This window comes from Tiliqua scincoides, chromosome 7, assembly GCF_035046505.1.
Source record: "Tiliqua scincoides isolate rTilSci1 chromosome 7, rTilSci1.hap2, whole genome shotgun sequence".
In the NCBI taxonomy this organism is placed as follows: Eukaryota; Metazoa; Chordata; class Lepidosauria; order Squamata; family Scincidae; genus Tiliqua; species Tiliqua scincoides.
Genome location: NC_089827.1, coordinates 21,580,370 through 21,602,587, shown reverse-complemented (window position 1 = coordinate 21,602,587; position 22,218 = coordinate 21,580,370). Strand labels below are relative to the sequence as shown.

The 22,218-nt window shown below is 40.8% G+C and overlaps 1 protein-coding gene across 6 annotated transcripts in view; it reads right to left on the bottom strand.

The window, feature by feature from the left end:
- The window catches only part of MON2 (MON2 homolog, regulator of endosome-to-Golgi trafficking), a 99,228-nt gene that overhangs the window by 37,175 nt on the left and 39,835 nt on the right, over positions 1-22,218 (bottom strand). For 5 of the 6 annotated variants that reach the window (XM_066633170.1, XM_066633172.1, XM_066633171.1 and 2 more), the window contains exons 6-19: positions 21,324-21,421; positions 20,693-20,818; positions 19,729-19,923; positions 16,725-16,849; positions 16,432-16,571; positions 14,878-15,031; positions 13,909-14,144; positions 12,664-12,745; positions 11,394-11,575; positions 10,541-10,653; positions 3,780-3,884; positions 3,200-3,280; positions 3,002-3,075; positions 2,823-2,913 (exon numbers count right to left, since the gene is read on the bottom strand). In XM_066633170.1, the coding sequence (XP_066489267.1) occupies positions 2,823-2,913; positions 3,002-3,075; positions 3,200-3,280; positions 3,780-3,884; positions 10,541-10,653; positions 11,394-11,575; positions 12,664-12,745; positions 13,909-14,144; positions 14,878-15,031; positions 16,432-16,571; positions 16,725-16,849; positions 19,729-19,923; positions 20,693-20,818; positions 21,324-21,421 (1,802 nt within the window). Of the gene's footprint in view, positions 1-2,822; positions 2,914-3,001; positions 3,076-3,199; positions 3,281-3,779; positions 3,885-10,540; positions 10,654-11,393; positions 11,576-12,663; positions 12,746-13,908; positions 14,145-14,877; positions 15,032-16,431; positions 16,572-16,724; positions 16,850-19,728; positions 19,924-20,692; positions 20,819-21,323; positions 21,422-22,218 lie in introns of those variants that run through there. The other variant, XM_066633175.1, reaches the window with a different exon arrangement.

Here is a 22,218-nt window from a genome sequence, read left to right as displayed (position 1 = left end):
CAAGAGAGTTCTATTTGGTATACTGTATTTGAAACTGAAATGTCAAGGTCTGATAGAGTTGCCTCCAGATTAACTTAACATGCAAACTGATAACACAGGCCAACACACATTTTTCTGTCTTAAAAGTTAGACCTATTCCTGGGTATATTTGGGATTCCACAAATGGCATCAGTTTTGCCCTATCATACCTAGACTTGGAGATTCAGCATAACCTTGTTAGTGAATGGTTCAAGCAGCTTCCTCATGAGGAAGCCTACACCAGGGCCATTTCGGAATCAGCACCCCAAATTCTGGGAAAAAATTTTCTGACCCTCAATTTTGCAGACCTGAGTAACCAAAATATGCAACCATATCACACCCCTCCTGCCACAGAGCATAAACATAGCTAAGAATCTGAACCCAAAGCACCTAATTTGGGCCAACTTCCTGATGTGCGAAAATTTCAAGGTATATTAAAATACTGAGCATGAGGATTGGTTTGCATTTACAACTGTCATACAGAGGTGACTTTAAATACTACCACTCACTTAGCAGCCACTGTCACATTGTGTGAAGTTGGTATATGCAAATTTAAACAATTTTCTCCATGCCACTGCAAATGTGCCTGTTCCCAAAGCATGCAGTTTTGATTTGATTTGTAAGCATATGCCATAGAGCTAAATCAGACCACACCAATTTTTGGTTTTCATATGCTATCTATACTACTAAAGCTCTATGTTGCTACTTCCTTTTCATGAGTCTACTTTTTAATTATTATAAATCCAACACAATTATGCACTAATATAGTTTGAACAACCAGTCACTCAGAGGTATAATGTAGACACTAAGTAAATGTTTAGTAGTAGGTAGATCTTATTGCATAGTCAGATACCCTAACAGCAGTTCTCAAACTCACAGGGAGTTTGAGGACCACAGTAAGTCATTGCGGGGAAGCTGGGAAAGCAGCGGGGGTGGGCGGGAAGGCAGCGATGCTTTCCCCAGGATCGCTTCGCTAAGGGGGGGGGGCGCAGGGACTGGCATGCACTTACCAGAACCTGCAGCAGCCTCCTGGGGGTGCAGAGAGCCCTGTGCAACCCTCTGCAGGGCTCCCCCACCTTTAGAAAGTGAAAGCGGAGAAATCGCGCTCTACTTCTGGTTTGCAATTGCAAACCGGCAGTGGAGCACAATCGCTCTGCTTTCACTTTCTAAGACATGGGGAGCCCTACGGAGAGTCATGCAGGGTTCCCCGCACTCCCAGGAGGCTGCAGCAGGGACTGGTAAGTGCATGCCAGTCCCTATGGCCCCCTTAGCAACACAATCCTGGGGATTGCATCACTGCCTTCCTCCTGCCCCCACCCCTTAAGGGGGTAGAACCCAGGGCCCACAGGCTTGACATTGCGACGCCCCAGTCTGAGAAGCCCTGCCCTGACTCCAGGGCCAATAGGCTGGACATTGCGACGCCCCAGTCTGAGAAGCCATGCCCTGCATGTTTACTCAGAAGTAAATCTCACTAAATACAATGAAATTTACTCTGAAGCATACATAGGATTGCAGCCTTAGAATATGGATTGGGTTTTTTGTTTTTTTGCTAAAGGCAGATACAAGGATTTCTTCTACTTTTCCACTTAAGTCCCTAATTACTAAAAAGTTAAATGTCTCATAATTAAAATCTGCTTCTTTTAGTGATCAATAAAAGCAATGTAACATTACACAGTTCTTTAAAATGTGCATTTTATGATTTGTTATTTCTCACATAGTTGTCTAAATGATGTTCCATTTAATATAGTACATGTCAACTTCCAGGCTAAACTATTCTATTAGTATACTCTACAGTGACATAAGTTCACATTTTACTACACTGACAGCCCAATCCTAAGCTGTACTGGCGCAGAAGTGTTGCATGGTCTCTGTTGTATCAGTTCAGGAGCAGGCTGGACTTCTCCTCAGGGTAAGAGGATATTTTTTCTCTTACCCTGAGTAATGCCCCAGCCTGCCCAATGGGGCTTCTCAGATCTGTGCCAGCTATATAGCTGGAGCAAGTCCAAGTAGCCCCATGTTGGGTGTTCAGACTCGGGAGAGAGGACAGGATATAGCAGAGGCCTGCTCTGTCAATCCTGCTCCATCTTAGGCCTGATCCACCCCTGTTCCACCCAACCCTGCAGAGAAACGCCCCCTCCCTGCCTCTGATCCACCCTCCCAGTGCCCTTCTGCCACCCAAGTGCAACTCTTACCTCCACCAACAGCTGTCCATTGGATGCAGTGGAGATGCAGGCCTCCCTGCTGGTGCTTACTCTTCAGGTGCCACAAACGCACTTTACAGCATGTGTACAGAGGCTTGTTTGGACTATATTCTGAGTGACAAACTCAGTGGCATGCCTGGCGCGGGTCCAGGGGACCATGTGGTTCTGGGCAGTAGATGGGTAGGAGCGCCAGCTGCCTCCCCCCTGGGGGCATTCTGAGGGCTGGAGTGGCTGCATGCGCCCCAACCCTCAGAAGACCTTCTGGAGGCCTAAAATTGTCACCTCAGGTTTTTGGTCAAAAACAAGAAGGCCTTCTGAGGGTCAGGGGCATCCGCTTCTTCAGCCCTCAGAACACTTCCACAGGGGAGGCAGCAGGTGTGGGAGACTGTGGCACTTCCAGATGGGGAATGGTACCCCTGGAGTTGTGCCTCTGGGCGTAATAGTGGCGAGGAATGCCACTGACTTCACTAGTACAATTATCAGCACAATTCATTCCAACTTTTATTGACCTGACATATCATACAACTGCGCTGCAAGGAACTTTTCAGAAGCAGGAACTGTTAACAAAAACATATCTGAGATGCAAAATGAAGTATGCCATACCTTATTATTTCCGTAGGCCATATCCATGGCTTCCAAAGACAAGGAGCAAAGAGCATTTATTAAATGATGTAATGAAACATCATCTAGGTACCTGGGAGTGGGGGGGGAGATCAGTTGTTAAAACTATTGCTCTGAGAGCAAAGAAACAAATGTTTAAATTGTGAAGTCATTTATCTTACTGTGAGCTTTCAAACAGCCTGGAGAGTATGTTGGAGATAACTGGTAAATCAGTCATAACAGCTGTAGTTAGAACCTAAAAGAGACAATTTTATTCTGTAAGAGAATTCATTAAAGCCCCACAAATATATAATGTGTTACTATTTTATTATACATTTGTTTAAATTATAATTATTATATTATAGGAAATATATTCTTACTGTGCTGGGTCCTTCTACTGCTCTCCCAGGCTTTAAAGCACCTCCAACACCAGGTTTTAAGCCAAGAATCCATACAAGGTGCTGAAATGCAAAAGTATAATTTTTTAGCTGAAATATTTTACTTTCATCTATGTGCTTAGATCATGTAAGGCAAGGATTTCTTTCCTTAGGTTTGTATTTTTGAGATAAAACAGTATTGTAGCTTCATATTTCAAGCTAAAAAGCTCTGTGTGAAACAAGATAGATCACTCACACCTTCATATAGCCTTTTCCAGGTGTTCTGTGGATGTCTTTAAGCCCAGACATCTAAGGCACTGGGCTATTCCCATGAAAGTTATCAGTATAACTCACAGCTATAGAAGGATAAGAAGCTAGAAGTTTGTTAGCCATAGTCCTGACCATGTTTGTGCACTCAAGGCTACAGAAAACTAGCATGTTCAGCAGTTTGAGCAATATAATAATGTGGGATAGACTTGCGACATGGGAAGAATTTCATTGCTGAAACTGAAGTGCTCTAGCAGTGCAATAAATATAAATAATGTGCAAGTCAATGAAAGAGAAAGCATTACCTGTTACTCACCTGTAGAGTAGCCAAGACAAGTTGCCATGATGTACCAAGAATAGCTCCATGACAATGAGCTAAGCTGAGTAATGTCCTCATGCACTGTATATTCTTAGATGTTAGCTAAGAGAACATTTAAACAGAATTTAAAAGCAAAATATAAATATATCTAACAATAGTTGTGAATTCCAAAAAAGTGAATAGCAAGTACAATTGCTGACAAAAACCACAATTTTGCAATCTGTTCTCAGTATAAAGGAGTGTTTATTCCAAGCATAATATATTTTAAACCACAGCAATTGATAGAACCCCAAATCAGTACAGAATATGGGCAGGCCAGATAATTTTTAATTCACTCAATCCTTTCAAAGTTCTCAAACCTGGCTTTAGGAAGCAAAATCATGAATACTAGGGCTAGCTTACTTCATTTCAGATTGGAAATAGGAAAAGGTGCCTCAGCTCTTACTGAAGGCCAGGGAAACACAAGGTCACTGGGATGGTCCCAATCCAATGAAGGTGGAGCTCAACAAATGCCCAGAAGGTGGTCCCCCACCACTATAGTAAAATGGATAAAAAAAAGAAGCCTGACCAGCCAGTAAAGTGCAACTTTTACAAGTGAAAGTCTTGTAAAGCTAAGTGGGTCCTGATAGAGTGCCATTTTAAAAAGTGGGTCCTGGTGCGAAAGAGTTTGAGAACCACTGGTATACGGCAGAGGTTCCCAAACTCTCCCAGAGAGTTTGAGAACCACAAAGTCTTTGCTGTAGGCAGCAGGGACGGGGGGAAGGCAGAGACATGATGCTCAGCATCAAGCCTCTGATCTGGGCGCAAGGGAACGCTGCCACTCACCCCTGCCTGCGCCAGCCTCAGCAGGGCTCCCCATGCAGTGCAGAGCCCTCCAGAAGACAATCGCTTCCTGTTTCACAATCGCAAAATGTTCTGGAGGGCTCTGCACTGCGTGGGGAGCCCTGCTGAGGCTGGTGCTGGGCTCCCCCAATCACGGGAGGCTGCTGCAGGCAGGGGTGAGTGGCAGTGCGCCCCTGTGCCCAGATCAGAGGTGCGATGCTGTGTATCTGCCCAGGGCTCTCCGGCTGGGGCGTCGCGACGCCCAGACTAAAAACCACTGGTATAGGGAATTGTTTTTTTGGGAGAAATAAACAGATTTAGGGCAGTGGTCTTCAACCTTTTTCATATCATGACCTCAGTAAATGAATGAATGAATGAAGTATGAGCTTGGGGACCCACCACTGATCCTGCTCCCCTCCTGGGATCCAATTTGCAAACTCCCTGCCCTACCCGCTCCCACCCCGCCTGCCCTGATTCACCCTTCCTCTTTTCCCCCCACCTCTTCACAACAATCCTGTGAGGTAGCAGCCTGAGCAGGGCAAGACAGTGAGAAACTACCATTCTAAAACTACTTTTACATTTTACCTATGTAACACAGCTTTGAGTTTATTCTTCACTGAGGACACAATCCTAACCAGGTCTACTCAGAAGTAAGCCCCATTTTGTTCAATGGGGCTTACTCTCAGGAAAGTGTGGTTAGCACTGCAGCCTGAATTGCACTGAGAGAAAGATTGCTCCTTTTGTATTAACATCTTTGGAGATTATTTTTCCTGTTGGTGGTATAATATAGTTGGATACACTGAAACAAAAAATGAGCCTTTATGATAGACACACAGTGAGTTTAGACAGCAAGGAGCTGGGATTTTGGATTAAGATTGCATGGGTTCTTATTTGCTAGAAATAAGTACAAATGATATTGGTTGGATTTTTCAAATTTCTAGAATGAAAACATAACATTTTATTTAGCATAATGAACCAATGGCAGTGAAAAAATTTTTTTTAAAAGGGTTCAGTTTTTCAATAAGTTCAGCTGTATGCTTAAAAGTACAATATTCACATACCAAAGCAATTTCAATTTGGGTTCTTGGGGTAGTTTCAATGTTTGCTCAAAGCCAGGAGTTCTGCATCCACTGAAGAGACCATCGTGAGGAAAGGCTGCGTGAATAATGTTTTGAAAAACCCCAGAACCTGTGGATTGTGATCCTAATGGGGTTGCAAAGCCTCATTTCAGGGGTTATGGCAACCTTTCAAAGCCTGTGCAAGAGAGGGCTTGGGTCCAATCCAATAATGGTGCTGCCTTATCAAAATGGAGTTCTTGATATACTGTAATCCTGCACAATCACTTTCCTTAAGAACATAAGAACAGCCCCGCTGGATCAGGCCATAGGCCCATCTAGTCCAGCTTCCTGTATCTCTCAGTGGCCCACCAAATGCCCCAGGGAGCACACCAGACAACAAGAGAGCTGCAACTTGGTGCCCTCCTTTGCATCTGGCATTCTGACGTAGCCTATTTCTAAAATCAGGAGGTTGCACACACACATCATGGCTTATAATCCATGATGGACATTTTCCTCCAGAAATCTGTCCTTCTTAACTTTTGATGGACATTCAGATTCATAGTATGAACTAGTAAGGTGTTATAGCAGAAGATGATACCAAAGCAATTAATGAAAAGAAAATGCTTATGCAACACAGAATCAGCAACTATAGCACTACTATGCCAAGCACCAATAGAAAATAACTATCCACTGCACAAGCAACGTACAATGAAGACAGAGAAGAAAAATTTAAAATCCAGAACAGAAAAATGGGCTTACTTTTCAAAACAAGAAAAGGAAAGGAGGAACAGTAACCCAGATCACAACGAATGGGGTTTTTCAAGGCAGAAGAAAGAATCCCACTGCCATGATAAAACATATCTCAAGGCAGCGGAAAGTAAAAGTCAGAGAGGTTGCCACTTACCTCAGGGAACTCTTAAGTGGCAGAACTAGACTCATATGAAGGGCTCTATCCAGTGAGCATAAAAGGAAACTCTTGACAAGGCCCCCAATCTACTGGTAGTATCATAAAGTGTTTGGTGAAAGACATTTGGCAGGGAGGAGCCAAAGCAATAAGTAACTAATTTGGTAGCAAGCTCTAAAGTTTCTCCCAACAAGAAAAGTTTCATGACTGGCATTCTGGCTGCCAAGCCCATATCCTTCCTGCTGGCAGGGTACCTGAAGAACTAGGTGAGTAGATGGGCTCCCCCTTCTTTGCATGCAGGAAACTGGAGGGAGAGGAAGGAAAGGAAGCTGGTGCAAATTTTGTTTCTGCTGGGTGGCTGTTCCTCTTAGCAGACTGGTGAAAAAGGAAAACTGAAGGGGAAAACATGGATAAGGCAGCTTGACAAAAATGGTATAAAGAAGAGAAGCAGCAGACAAGCACACATGTGTAAGTCTAAGTTCACAAGCCAGGCTGATAATCGATTTAGCACTGGTTCCCAACATTAGATCACATTCTAGCATAGCCATGCAACAGGATCTAGGACAGCACTATGCAAACAAACAGAAACAGGTTAGATTCTTGAAGGGTGGAGAAGGCAGGGGGTACTCGAATGTAGCCCCCATTTTTTTCCATATAAGTGAGTGGCAAGTAAAGAGCTGCACTTATGAACAAAGTTGAAAATTGCTACAATTCAGACCTGAGGTACTTTTCCATCTCTGCCAAGAAGAACATTCCTAATGTCCTGTATCAGTGGGGAGAGAGAATTACATATGCAATTCTATGTATATTTACTCAGAAGCCCTGCTATTTTCCATGGGGCTTACTCCTTAATAAGTGTGCTTAAGATTATAGTCTGGATCTTTATTAATAACACACATTTTGCTTCCTTTGGTAACATTTGTTACACCAATTCCTGGGTATATTTAGGGTGCTGTAGGAAGCCTACACCATGGCTTTCTCATGAGGAAGCTGCTTGAACCATTCACTACTGATGCTATACTATATCTCCAAAACTAGACGTGATAGGGCAAAACGGATGCCATTTTTGGAATTGGCACCCCGAATTCATATCAAACCACCATAAAGTTTTGGAAAAACTTTTCTGACTCTCAGTTTTGTAGGCCTGTGTAATCTGCAATATCGGGACGCTATTAACAGATATTCATGGGAGTTAAATGTATGACGTGGTTGCATCGCTGCTCATAAAGTTATAGATACCTGCAAATTCTTTCAGAGCATCTCTGTTCTCAGAGTGCTTCTTTAAAGTTGAAAAATGGGGATTAATGTTTTCAATATAACAAATTGAAGACAACTTTACAAATATGGGTGACCACGGTAGACATGAATTCAAATGTAGATCTAGCAGTCAATTTCACTTTTCCTTCAATGTACATAATTTGGCCTAAAGCAGTGGTTCTCACATTCAGCACCGGGACCCACTTTTTAGAATAAGAATCTGTCAGGACCCACCTGAAGTGATGTCATGACCAGAAGTGATATCATCAAGTAGGAAAATTTTTCACAATCCTAGGCTGTAATCCTACTCAAACGTACCTAGGAGTAAGTCCCATTGACTATCATTTGTTAAAAACATATACAGAGTAGCCTGTTAAAAGTACATATCTGTAACATTTTCCCAAATGCAGTCACATACCATGGTAGCATCAAGTCCAATATATTAAAAATAAAATACTGAAATGAATGGGGACCCACCTGAAATTGGCTCACAACCCACCTAGTGGGTCCCGACCCAGTGTGAGAAACACTGGCATAGAGTATGCATTTTAAATCCTCCTGCTGCTGGATAATGATCTCTGGGTGTATACGTGGGTGTATACATGTGTATGTGTATATTAACTTATGCCCCAACTTACTAGGTGGGATACTGGGATTGTGTGAGTGGTGATGAGGAAGTGGTTGAGGTTGCAGCTCTTAGCCAGGAAGCAAAAAGAATCTTGACCATCTGGTAATGCGACACCATAGGAGCTCCAACTAATCAGAGTGAAGTAGGGCCTGAGGCACTGATCAGAGGAAAAGTTCCCTTCCCACTGATCATTACCATGGTTACATAGTTCTCTCTCTCCCTCACACACGCGCGCACACACACACAGGCTGGGCTCCAAATAGCTCAATTAATTTACTTTGTTAGCTATACTGTTTATCATTATGGCCTTCTACTTATTGCCACAATATGCTCCTGGGATTGGTGCTGAAGGTAATGGGCAGGGACCAGAGGAACAGCAGTTCACTTCCCTGCATCTCTGAGGGGAGGGGTAATTCCTTAAAAGACCTTTGGATAGCATCCCAGAGGCTAGCTCATGGGTTCTCTCACCTCCGACAGTCGGTATGAGGTTTAATCATGATGGCAGCACTTCAAGATGGTAGCCCTTCAAACTCTGCCTGCCAATCCTGATCTTTTCAACAGTCAGACTGAGATAACACCACCAGTACTCAGGTTGGCAGTTTCATAGTATCAGCAGTTGGACTAGCAATTCCATGGGATTCCTGCCCTTACATATGCCAAAACTGTGCAGCTTTGCCAACAGAAAGCTAGAATAGCAAGAAAGTTGGCCTGCTGTGGTCCTCATCAATGTGTCAAATGGCTTCTTTCTCCCGCCCTCTCGCTCCCCCCTCAACACCTTTGCCACAACCTTCCCATTACAGCTCTATTTCATGCTCACTCTAGGGTCCCTGCTGTGTTACTGGGGAAGGAAAACGGCATATGGCTTTTAAGCTAAGAGTGAATACAATGAAATTATAACTTCATGCATATACAGGAGTGACTCAAGAGAAAATGCATCCCTGGTTTTTGTCCCCCCAAACCTGCCACGAACACACCCTACCACTACTTTTGCAACTGCTGCCGATACCTCTTCCTCCTTCTCATCCATCTGGCTGTTTAGGAAAGCAACAGGGCAAACAACGAAAGGAGAGGGAAGCAAGATGACCTGAAACTCACCTCATGCTATTTAATTTGAGCTCCAATGTTACCTCCTTCCTCTACTCCATCCTGTTTGAAATAAACAGGATGAGTAGAGCATGAGGGAAGAAGGTAGCACCAGAGCTCAAGATAAGCAGGTGGGTGGGGGGCTTGAATTGCTGCACTCCACCTCTCCTTGCCCATGAGGTTGCTTTTCTAAGCAGCTGATGAGCAAGGTGAGCAAGAAGGGGGGCAAGGAGGTGGCAGCAGTAGCAGTTCCCCCCCTCCAATGGTCATGAAGAGATGGATAGCCACTGTTCCTCTTCCTGTTGGCTCTTAGTGAGCATGAATAGTACAGGAAAGCTGACTGAAGAGGTTCAGTGAGCAGTGGCTGGAGGGGGAAGGCAAATGCAGGTGCGGGACATCCCTTGTCAGTTTGCCATCACCCCTAACTTGCCATTCAAAATTACTATTTCGATTGGCCTCGTCACTAGGGTGGCCCTGTGCATATGAATAAATAAGTGACAGTTTCTAATTTGTAAACAAGGCTATTAAACCAAAAAGACATTTTGTTTTTCCCCGAGAGATGCCAACGTTTCTGATACCTGATTCGACCATGCTACTATGCCTCATACAGAGGTGTATTTTCTTATCTTAGGTTTATAAAAAGGAATTACTATTATGATCACTGTCACCAACAGGACATTCAAATGAAGAAAGCATTTTATGGGAGACAGAACTTTGAGATCTGTACATTTTAAGTGTTCATATGGCTTTTCTCCAGCACTCTGCAAATAATGATTTAACAAATGCAAAGATCACAAATCAACCAGTGACTGGATGAGATCATGACTATCACACATTCTGAATGATAAAAAGTACTATATAAATTATTAACACACTAGGAATAGCTCTTTAGTCAAACATGGAAGACGGAGTCATGTTATCATGTCAGCCATGGTTTACTTATGAAAAAACCCTCACATCTAAGAACAACCAAATAGGAAAAGGATATTTACAAATTATATTTTACCATTACTGTTCCCTGTGGTTGAAGAGCTAGTGGTTGTCCTACTGCAACAACTTGCTGATGAGACTCGCTTGATGGACTGATCATCTGAACGTTCTGCCCTTGAATGGAATATGCTAGAGAACAAAAGAATAACCCTTACATGCGAAACAGTATAAATGTAACAAAATGAACAGGGCACCAAGCTTAAATAAATATGGCTGCATATACAAGCACTGACAATGAATTAATTTTAGTACGTGTAGTAGAACAACATTAGAAATGAACAGGTCTTAAAAGATGAAATTTGCAGTTAATTTCACTCACTCTAAATATTATCAGTCCATTAAAAAAATTCCACCAATTTATGAAAAAAAAAGAACAAAACAAAAACATCATATTGTAAGAAACTCGGGCACCTTAGAAAAAATATCTTACATAACTTAAGAAATAACTTCATATTGCTTTGAGTAACAAACTAGTTATTTGTCTGTCAGGTGTTATTTTTACACAAAAAAACAGAACTTCCACAAGATTTTATAAAAAGTTTTATAAAGTTTATGAAGATAGTTCAGTTTATCACTTGATGAATGGAAATGCAAGGTTTGACAGAAGCCTGTGACAGGGATTCTAACTTTAAAGAAAGGATCGGGATCTTTTCAAATTACTCTGGATAGAAATAAAGACAAGGATTATCGTACTAGGTTATGGTTCATTGAATATACTGTACTGCCATGGTTTTATATACAATTCATGTTAAATAAGTATCTGGAAAAGTAAAACATTCTAAAATTTTGGTGAAGGTCTATGAATAGGGACTATATTTGAATATATTTGTGCTTCTAACAAAAAGTAGAAAACTACATTATGTCCTTACATTTACTGGAAAGAGCAGCTGTGGTGGTATTCAGCACAGTCAGGGCGTAGTGTGGAGGCAGTGAGCCTTTGCAAATGGCAGTAATAAAGGCATCTCTTGATGTAACAAGACCTAATTTTCCACACAGTGCCGCCATGGTCAGTTCAGCTTTTAAAATATTTTCTGTGGCAGCTTCATCGGTGCTGAAATACAAAGGGGAAAAAACCCACATACATATTAGAAGTAGTTGACAAAAATAAAATAAAATAAAAAAAACACAAAAGCCAATAAACGTACATTTAAAGCCAGTAGCATTTTTTAAGAACACAGAGATGGTGCCTTGGGTACCCACAAAGGATCAGTTCTCAGACCCCCGTGGATAACGACAACCGCACCTTTCAGCACTTTTAAAACCTCTGAAAGTTACTACAGCATAGCTCCAGTCGCCTCCAAAGGGTTTTCTGAAGCCCGCAGAGGTTGTGTGTGGCCACCCGTGGCCTCTGCAGGCTTCAGAATGGCCCTGGACTGCAAAAAAAAAAAAAAAAAAAAAAAAAGACTTCCAGTTTTCTGACATTTTTCCCCCTTATAAGATGCTCTGAGACCTGGGAAAGTCCAAGGGAAACTGGAAGTCTCTTTTTTGCACTCCAGGGCCTTTGGATGGTTCAGGTTGGTCCAAGTTGAGCCAGATCCGTGAATGGAAAATATGCAGATACGTAGTTTTAAACTACAGGTTGAGCCTATGTGCTTCAAAGGTATAGGATAGGATTATTTTCCAGGTTGTTTCTACCATAATGTAAGCAGGTTTAATTGCATGAAGAAAAGATTTTTCATAAAATTCAATACTAAAACTACAAATCGCTTACGTATCATAGTTCTTGGTATTAAACATGACACCACATGGAAATAGTTGTATTTAAAAAACATTTTCATATCCTGATAATGGCATTCAAGGCAGCTTACAACATTAAAAATACACAAAAGTAGTAAAACAATAAAATATTAACAAGCAATTAAACAATAAAACAAGACAAAACTATCTGGATAGAATAGAGAGGGTATGAGACACCTTCGTAATTGGTAAAATTACTGCTACATGGTGTCTGATCTTCTATACTTCTATCCAGAATCATAAACACCGTCCTCTGCAATTATGTCTGTCTGGTCCATGGGAACTGCGCTATCCCAGCCTTCAGAGTATTTATTTTACAGATTCTAAAAGTTGATTCTAACTCACTACAAATGAGAACACTGCCTCTGAACAATAAAACCAAAGGGTAAGTGGACTGAATACCTTGCATCCAGAAGTAATGACAGTGCTGCAAGGAGACCGCACCAACATGCATTCACCATTTCTTCCCAAACAGCTCTGCTAACTTGGAGAAACAAGTTTACAATGCAGTTAATAACACTTCTCAATTGGAACATAAACAATTCACCTTTTGATGGGTTTATTGTTCTGTTTTAATATATGGCACATTGCAGTGATATGATCTCAGAATCCGCTGACACATCAACATCTTATTATAATACCCATCCTCACACATTAATATCTTTTAAAATAGGAAAATTCTAGTAAGATGGAACAAAACAGACCACAGGTCTGATTGGATCACGTGGAAGAATTTTATTTCCCTAAGCTTCAAAGTCTAGTCTGGGTGACCCCTCTGTCTCCAAAGGGGTACACACCCATCATTAATGTGAATCACTTTGACCTTTCCAGGTACTCAGGATCATTTTTTAAAATCTGATTTTAGGCTTGTGAAAAGTTCAGAGGGTCAACTTTCCACTTGATTTTTTTCAGACAGTTAGATCCATGCTTTCAAAGAAAAATATGAGACAGAAGTGACTGCTTCAAGGGTTGGTCTTTTTTTTTTTGCCATGCCTAGTTCTACACTTCCCCACTGACCCCCCCCCCCCACAAAATTATGCTTTAAAATTGGGCGTTTTGTTTAAGTCTGGGTCTACCCTTTGTACTACAGTTGAATTGAAGTCTTTCAGAGAAAGATAAACTCGTGCATTCAGCTGTCAACGATAATGTTGCATTCACACAACACTGGGAGTAGTCCAGCAAATCAAGTTAATGGTTTTTCCTATGGTTACATTTTAGCAACTTCAGAGTTCTTGTTGTCCTAAAACATTCACAAGATTTATCTTGACAGCAAGTTCATTACAGCTACATTGAACAAAGGCAAAGTGTCTGGCCTGCTTGGCCAAGACTGTTTTCCAAGCCTTCATTAAGCCCTTCAGGTAATGACAGGTGATGGAAAGATCAGCTAACTAAATCAAATAGCTGCTAATTGCTCTGCAAAAAGTTCAGCTCTTGCAGTTTTCAAGGCTTCTGTAGCTTGTGGGTCTTATTCTTTCAGTAAGCCAATAGCCCTACTACGACACCCTATTTTCCTCATTGTTGCATAAAGTTATTCACGTGCTGCTTGAGAAGTGAAGAAAAACCCAGAGCTCATCATCAGGCAAAAATATCTGAACCTGTTTGCATGTATGTATGCAGCCTTAACCTCAATTGTGCATTAATATGTACCTGCTTCTTTATCACTTTGGTCAGATGCAGAATGAAAATCTTGCAAGTCCGAAGATTGTGTTGGTGAAGTTTGTGCATCAGTTGTTATAGCTTGATGGTCTATTTCAACCTGTCCTAATTCTTCTTCAATCATATTAGTGATACCACGGACAAGATCCAGTAAACAATGGAATGCTACAGACATTGCGTAGCCTTCAGGAATTGTAGGTGGTTCAACCTTGTCCAACATTTCTAAACTGAGAGATTAAAAAAATTATAAGGAAGTGGAAGAAATAAACACTTACTACCTATTGTTTATTTACTGAAATAATATCAGTGGATTTATTTATGTTGCTGCAACACACAATACACAGTAATGTTCAAAAGAGAAACAAAATTATATACAGTTCAAGTGAATGGGAAAATGAATTTAACTAGATTTGTCCTATGTCCCTCATCGTCAAATCTGAGAAGGGGAAAAAAAGTTTCTTAGGACCCAATCCCATCTGGACCTACCCCGGCACTGAACTCCAGCGCCAGTGCTGGGTGTCGTAAACTGAAGAATCCTGTCCTCTGTGTAAGGCTGCAAAGCCTGACAGGGAGGTGCTCCATTCTGCACCGGCAAAACAGCTGGCACAGACTCTAATAATAATAATAATAATAATAATAATAATAATAATAATAATAATAATAATAATAATAATACAGGTAATATACCGCCTTTCTTGGTTGTCAGATTTCTCCTCAGACTTTAATTCAAGGCGGTTTACATAGGCAGGCTATACTAAATCCCAATAGGGATTTTTAATTGAAGAAGGTTCTGTCTTTCAAGAACCACAACATTTCAGATGGATCTTTTATGATCTGGTATCACATTGAGTTCTCCTCCAGGAAAGGGGACTTTTGTCCCCTTCCCCAAGTAGGAGCGCAGGCCCCACAATGGGGCTACTCATTCACATTAACGAGTTTAGAAATGATTATTTTACTTACTAGGTAGCTTTAGCACTGCCCTGCGCTGACACACTGAGAATAGGTATCCAGATACCTCTATATTCAAAAGCAGGTAATACAGTTACGCCTCCGCCCATTCCAAGCATTCCTGGATTAGTCTGTGCTGAGGCTGTACTGCCAGGCACACCACCTCCTATAATGTAAACAAAATTAGCCACATGCTTAATTTAGTTTATCATTACATCTTATTACATCACAAGACAACATGGATAAATGGGCAGACAAACCCAAACCATTTCCTGCCATCCTTCGAATGCCCTCTGCTGGCTAACCTATTGTAGTGTGTTTGTATCTGATCAAAGGCTAGACTCTACAAAATGCAAGACACTTTAAATACAGTATAAAAGTGAGATTCCCATCTCAATTCAGAATGAGCTGTCCTAAATCAAGCTAATTCGTATTGGATTAGGATCCTGTACAAATTATGTTACTTTAAAATTTGCATAATGCCTCATTATGCTCTTGATCTCATCTTCAGGAAGATGAAGACTGGCTCTTAACTCCTTGCCACTGTCCTCACACCTTTACCATTCCCCAAAACTTACCTTTAGCAGCAGCTGGTGCAGGGGGTGCTCTCTGTATCTTCATTAGGTCCCAAAGATTCACCAGCAGGAATTTCCAAGGACTAAGATCCCTAGGGATTACAATTTATGCTGTATAGTTCCCTACTGGTAAGGCTTTAAGCCTTAAAGAAGGCCTGCGGAGCAGCCGTCCCCTTTGCTGCTGCTTGGGTAAATGAAAAAGTGAAAGAGAAAACAGAAGCCTATATTGGGTCCAGCTAACCTATGAGACTAAGTTCTAGCTAGTTTGCTCTAATTGCAAGCAATTCACTATGCCCCATCCCAACCTTCCCTTTCAAAACTCTTCTGAGGTATTCTCTCCATCACGCCATCCCTCAATCTTTCTGTCAACACGTCCATTTCGACAATCTCGTATAGTTTCTCAATCCACATCCCTATACCAGGAATTTCTGAATTCTTCCATAACCCGGCATAGACCAATCTTGCTGCAATGATCACGTATAACAAAGTGTGTTTGAAATCATTATTATATCCTTCAGGGAAGATATTCAATAGAAACAATTCTGGAGAATACAGAGATTGTGGAACCCATTATACGAATGGTTAGATAAACGATTATGAAATATTGATTGAAGAGATGATAATTATAGAAATAAGACAGTATTGGCTGCAGTTCTGTGATTCCCTAGTGTTTTTCCCTTTGTATTACCCTGAATATATATGTGATTTTCCCTGTACCCATGCCTTAAATCAAATCAAATATTAAAACAAAAAACAAAAAAACAAAAAAAAAACTCTTCTCAGGTGACTTGCAGTAGGAAGAATTAAAGCACATGTGCAGTCCAGTCTGACACAGACTTTTCTTGTTCAAACTTGTTTAAATCTTTGATGGCTACTTAAATCAGGAAATTTGATTAAAATATATTCAAGCTTCCTATTTATGGAAACAGGTGTGACTTCTAAGAAAAAATTATGGACGAAGTGATTTGAAACAATACAAGCATGTGTTTACCTGCTTGGTTGGTTGTAGCCAATGCATTTCCTGCACTTGGTACAAGAAACAGCGACTGAATAAATGATCCGAGAGCATTCACAATGTCACGGAACACCTTGGTTGAATGCAGCTTCATATCATATGATTGGCAGAAGGACCTGTTTGAACAGAGTAAAAATAAAATTTATCAGTGCTTCTCAAGTCTACGCAGTCATTCTCAAAAGGAAACCTATAAATTAGTTTAATTCTGCAATTTTTTACAAAATAAAACTTTACCTCATTTGGTACATCAACTATCACAGTCACACTACCTTAACAGTTGAGGCTGCACACAAAGTCTGTGTATAGATTCTACTGCAACAGCTCGGAGCCATTGAGGTTTGTCTGCATCCAGAAACTTCACAAGCAACGACAGAAAAATCTCACATTCAGTTACCTAAACATACAAAAAATCCTTATTACAGTTCTAAACGAGACATTTCCCCCCTCAAATTACTATGTTGCTATCAACCTATTTAACCCAGGATTAGTCTAGTGATCAAAGTGTTGCCCCTTTACTAAAACCATATATAGCTTTGACATGACAGACAATTCTAGAACATGATCCTAGAACAGTGGTTCCCAAACTTTTTAGTGTTGCAACCCACCTTATTCTCTGCGGAGGATCGCAACACAAAGCTCTCTATAGTGCTGCAATACCTTATTGGGAGCCCCTGGAGGCTGCTTACGGGTCTTGCCAGGCTGGCTATCCACCCAATTGGCCTCTGCAGGCCCCAGAATGTTCCACAGTTATGCCTGGAAGCAAAATGGAAGTCATGTACACAGGGCATTCTGGGCGTGCACAGACAAATGAAGTGGGTCACTGGCCTGACGCGACATATAAGCAGCTTCCAGGGGCTCCCAATAAGGCACTGTGATGCTACATTGAGCATCATATTGCAGCCCAAAGCACAGGGTCACAATTCACAGTTTGGGAAATGCTGACCTAGAAACACAGTCACTCTTTAAGGTTATTACTGAAGAAGTTGTTTTCATCCTAACTAGCGTGTGAACAGAGAGAGAGAGAGAGAGAGAGCCTTATCACCTTTTTGAAAGTAAAAGTTTTGGGAGATTTGGGGCCCAATCATATCTAGCTTTGCAGGGCCAATGGAGATGCAATGCTCTGCATTGTTCCATTACCTTTAGGAGGCCTCCATGGCTGCTCCCCCACTGCAGGATGCAGCATGCACCCCACTGTCATGGTTGCATTGGTGCTGGAAAGTTGGATAGGATTGCGCCATAAACTGTGTCTGCACTGTCACCTCCCTGCTAAGAGTATCAGTGATTTTGATTTTCTGTTTAACTGGTAACGGTTTATGTGCTGACATGATTATCAACTGCTGACATGGCTAACAACTGCTCCTGTTGCCAGATCAGGGCATGTGTGGCTGAAGGAAAGGATGGCAAATACATTTTTCTCCTTGAAAATGATTCCAAAAATTCAAATTGTCCAGAATGCAGTAACATAGATGTCAATCAGTGCCGACAGCTTGGATCATATAACCCTGGTACTAACAGTCAATGCTTAGTTTCTAGGCCAAGCTAAGGATTCTGCTGCAAATCTTAAATGCAAAAGTTTTCTCTGACTAATACACCTCAGAAAATACCTCATCATGAGAACTAAGAAAAGCCCTGCTGGATCAGACCAAAGGCCCATCTACTCCTGCTTCCTGTATTTCACAGTGGCTCATCAGATGCCTCAGGGACTACACAAGACAACAAGATACCTATATCCTGTTGTCAGTCCCTTGCATCTGGCATGTCAGAGATAGCCTACTTCTAAAACCAGCAGGTTGTGTATACCCATGATGGTTTGTAACCTGTGATGGACATGTGATTAACATCTCTGAATTTTGTGATCTTCAGATGGGATACTATCAGGAACTGGGTCTTCTGCACCTCAACACCTTTCATATGCAATGCTTTCTTGTACAGAGTCTGCAGAGCTAGATCCTTTCCTTTCAGAAAACCAGTAGAACCCACCCTGGCAATCTTTTGGAACACAAATTCAGCTCTTTCCAACTACGTGGGTTACAGACTATATGTATTGTATTTGTAATGTTTTATAAAATTTTTGTAAGCCACCTTTTGAGCTCTTTAGGTGGAGAGGTGAAATCAAAATGGAAAAACAAGCAATAAAAAGATGCAATACACAATGGACTCCATGAACCGTGAGCTGCAAAGACAGCCTAGTAAATACAACAGGTCAATTATCTTGCTATAGAAGAGGAATCAGAGAATCTAAGCAGGGAATCTAATTACATAGGCATCTGTTCACATCAGCACAACTCAATCATAAAAATAGTAAGGAATGGTATAAGCACACAGACTTAAAAAAATAAATATTGCAAATTCCTTAAAGCCTAGGATGGGGATACTTCAAGAACTGTCTTTTCCCGTATTAAGTCTGCCTATCAGTTAATCTCCTCATGTCCTTCTCCGAATTCCTCCATCTTCAGAAATTAGACAGTTGGAGAGAGGCTCTATATCTTGGAGGCACCTGAGATACTAAGGGAAGTCCCTCCCTAGAGAATTTGCCTGGAGACATCATTATTGCCACTTATGCAATATGCAAGTGACAATTATATTCTCACATAATACCAGAACCAGGGGACATCCACTAAAATTGAGTGTTGGGCGGGTTAGGACAGACAAAAGAAAATATTTCTTTACTCAGCGTGTGGTCGGTCTGTGGAACTCCTTGCCACAGGATGTGGTGATGGCGTCTAGCCTAGACGCCTTTAAAAGGGGATTGGACAAGTTTCTGGAGGAAAAATCCATTATGGGGTACAAGCCATGATGTGTATGCGCAACCTCCTGATTTTAGAAATGGGTTATGTCAGAATGCCAGATGCAAGGGAGGGCACCAGGATGAGGTCTCTTGTTATCTGGTGTGCTCCCTGGGGCATTTGGTGGGCCGCTGTGAGATACAGGAAGCTGGACTAGATGGGCCTATGGCCTGATCCAGTGGGACTGTTCTTATGCATAGTCTGTAATGCTTTCTCAAGCTTTAAATAAACAACAATGGCTTTTGTGTCTTTTAATGAGCCTGCTGGTTTTCTACTGTCGGCTGCTTTTGTCTAAAAGAGATACACATTATTTGTTTTAGGATGTTTTATTGATAGCTACTATAAGCTACCTTAATATTGTTAAGTGTAAGTTCAAATAAACTAACATTCAGCATATAGAATACAAATAGAGCAATATCATAGCATGATGCAAACAACATTAAAGGTGTATCCTGTGAACAACACTGGTACTAAACGGCATTCTTACCAGCAAGCTATAAAACTGCTTGATAAGAACGGAAACTACTCTCAAGAGGCGCATGCAGATAGGAAAATAAGGTTTTTCCACTGGTGCTGGTGAAGATGACGTGCTGGAGCCTTGTCGAAATTTGATATTTGGAGAGAAGAGTTTTATCACAAGTGGACAAACTCTTTCTTTAAGGAGGAAACTGAATTCTTGATGCTGCAAAATAAAAACAGGCAATGTTAGTACTATATAAAGTGCAGATACAGGTGGTCACCTGTATTCAAGTGGGATAGGATGCTGCTGCTACTGAGGATACCAGAAACCATGAATAATAGTGAAACTACATGAAAGAGTTAATAATTCCCCCCACCCCATTCACACAGTCATCTTTGTCCAATTGTAGGACCCCCGTCAGCGTCTCTCTGTCTCTGGGTTGCCTGCAAACACTAACAGGAAGAAGGAAGAGCTAACAGGAAGAGAGTTGGGGGGCTGAAAACAATGTAACGGTTAGCACTGCATTGTTTTCAGCTCTTAAACCCACTTCAGTGAGCTCTTCCTGTTAGTGTTTGCAGGCAGCAAAGAGACAGAGAAGAAAGCGATAAGAGGGCTGCAATAAGACAAAGATAAGTCATTTGAGCAACTAGGGAGAAATTTGTGAACAGCAATTAATTGAAACTGTGGACACACGACCCATGGATACAGGGGGATACCTGTACACAAAAAATATACATAATTTTTCAGCTTCCACCAGAGTAGATATGTCTAACACATATCAGGTCTAATTTATCTAATGAACACTGAAGTTACCAGAAAAGCAAAGTACTATGTGTTACATATATTGATATCAGATCGAGAGATGCTAACAGCTGCTTAATAATTCTTTCATATTCTATGAACATGAAAATGTATTCTGTTTCCAAAACTTAGTTTCCAAAATTTCCACCTTCCTATTTCTGAGATAAAAAAAACAGTCAAAAACATTTACCTGTAAAAAGACTTGCGGGAAATCATTGAGGACTGATTCAAGAAGTTCCAGACCAAAGGTCCGAGTCATTTCTGTCATGCCTACAAGCCAGTAAGGGGCATCAGCATTAACAAGCTGACAAAGATCCTGGAGAGGGGGGACAAAAATCACTCATCCACTTTCATTCATTAAAATCGACTTGAACATACTGTAAAAGTTCTATTTTGATTATCTGAGGTTCAGAAGAGATAAAGGGGAAGTAAGAGAAATAAAGATGACCAAGACTTTCGATTCCAACAGGTTGGTACCAGTTTGAAAGACTACTCTGACACCAGCAAATGCCCAGCAATCTGCCCATCGACCACTCCCATGGACACCCTGAATAGAAAAAAGCCCATTAGCAAGTAAAAGGGGGGGAGGGCTGCTAAGGGGTGGAGATGAAAGAAAAAGGGCTTGCACATCTAGGTTTGGGTCTCTCTCTTCTATATTAGTAGGGCCACTAGGGGATGTGAGTCCCTGGCTGGCAGTCTGGTGTCACTGCCCCTTTTCTAACAGGATGCAGGTAGTAAGCATGGTTGTTCACAGTTCACATAAAAGTATATTCTGCATATAAGAAAGTATGCACTTCAGAAGAAAAATTCAAGGCCAATACCTGAAAAAGCATATAGGCATCTTTAGCACATGGTTTCAAGGTACTGACAGATCTTCTGTTACTGTTTCCTTGAATTCCAATTGGTTGCTCAATAACATCTGTATAAAAAAAACACATCCAATTCAGTAAAAATTGAAGTCGTGCACTGTCTTCAATTTTAACAAAGGCTCATGCAGCAGCTTGGTTGATTTAGGTACTTTATAGTCCCACGGTTTTTTCCCATAAGACCCGCTGTCCCGAAAAGATATATAAAATGTTCTATAGATGGTACATGACACCAAAAAAACTGGTAAAAATGAAACAGAATATATCAAGTAGTTGTTGGAAGTGTAAATGTGTGGAAGGAACATGTGGTGGATATAAAAAAAAATGCAAATCTATTGGAGAATGGTAAGAAATGTAATACAAGAGATTGTTGAATTTATGACATCGCTGAAACCTGAATTATTTTTGTTTAATATTATTTTAGATGTTATAAAGAAAACGATGTGTATTTAGTTATTATGATTTTAATTGTAGTGAGGATTTTATATGTTAGATATTGGAAGGATTTTAAAATATTAATGAAAGATGAATTAATAGAGAAAATAATGAGGTAATGGACAGGCTTTCAGAAATTTTGGATTAATAACGAAAACCAACACAAATTGTGTAATGGTAATCTTTTTATGCTTGGTTGAAAATGAAGTTTTAGTAATATATGATAGGGCATTTAGATGATTGTATTATATATATATTTGATATGTTATAATAGACGAAGGATGAATGAAAAATGATATTAAGAGGTAAATTTAGAAGAGGAAATTGATTAAGATATGTAATGATTTATTAGTTGCAGTGTTATATGATTTTCTACACCCCTTTTTTTGTGTGTAGTGGTGTTATGTTTTTTTGT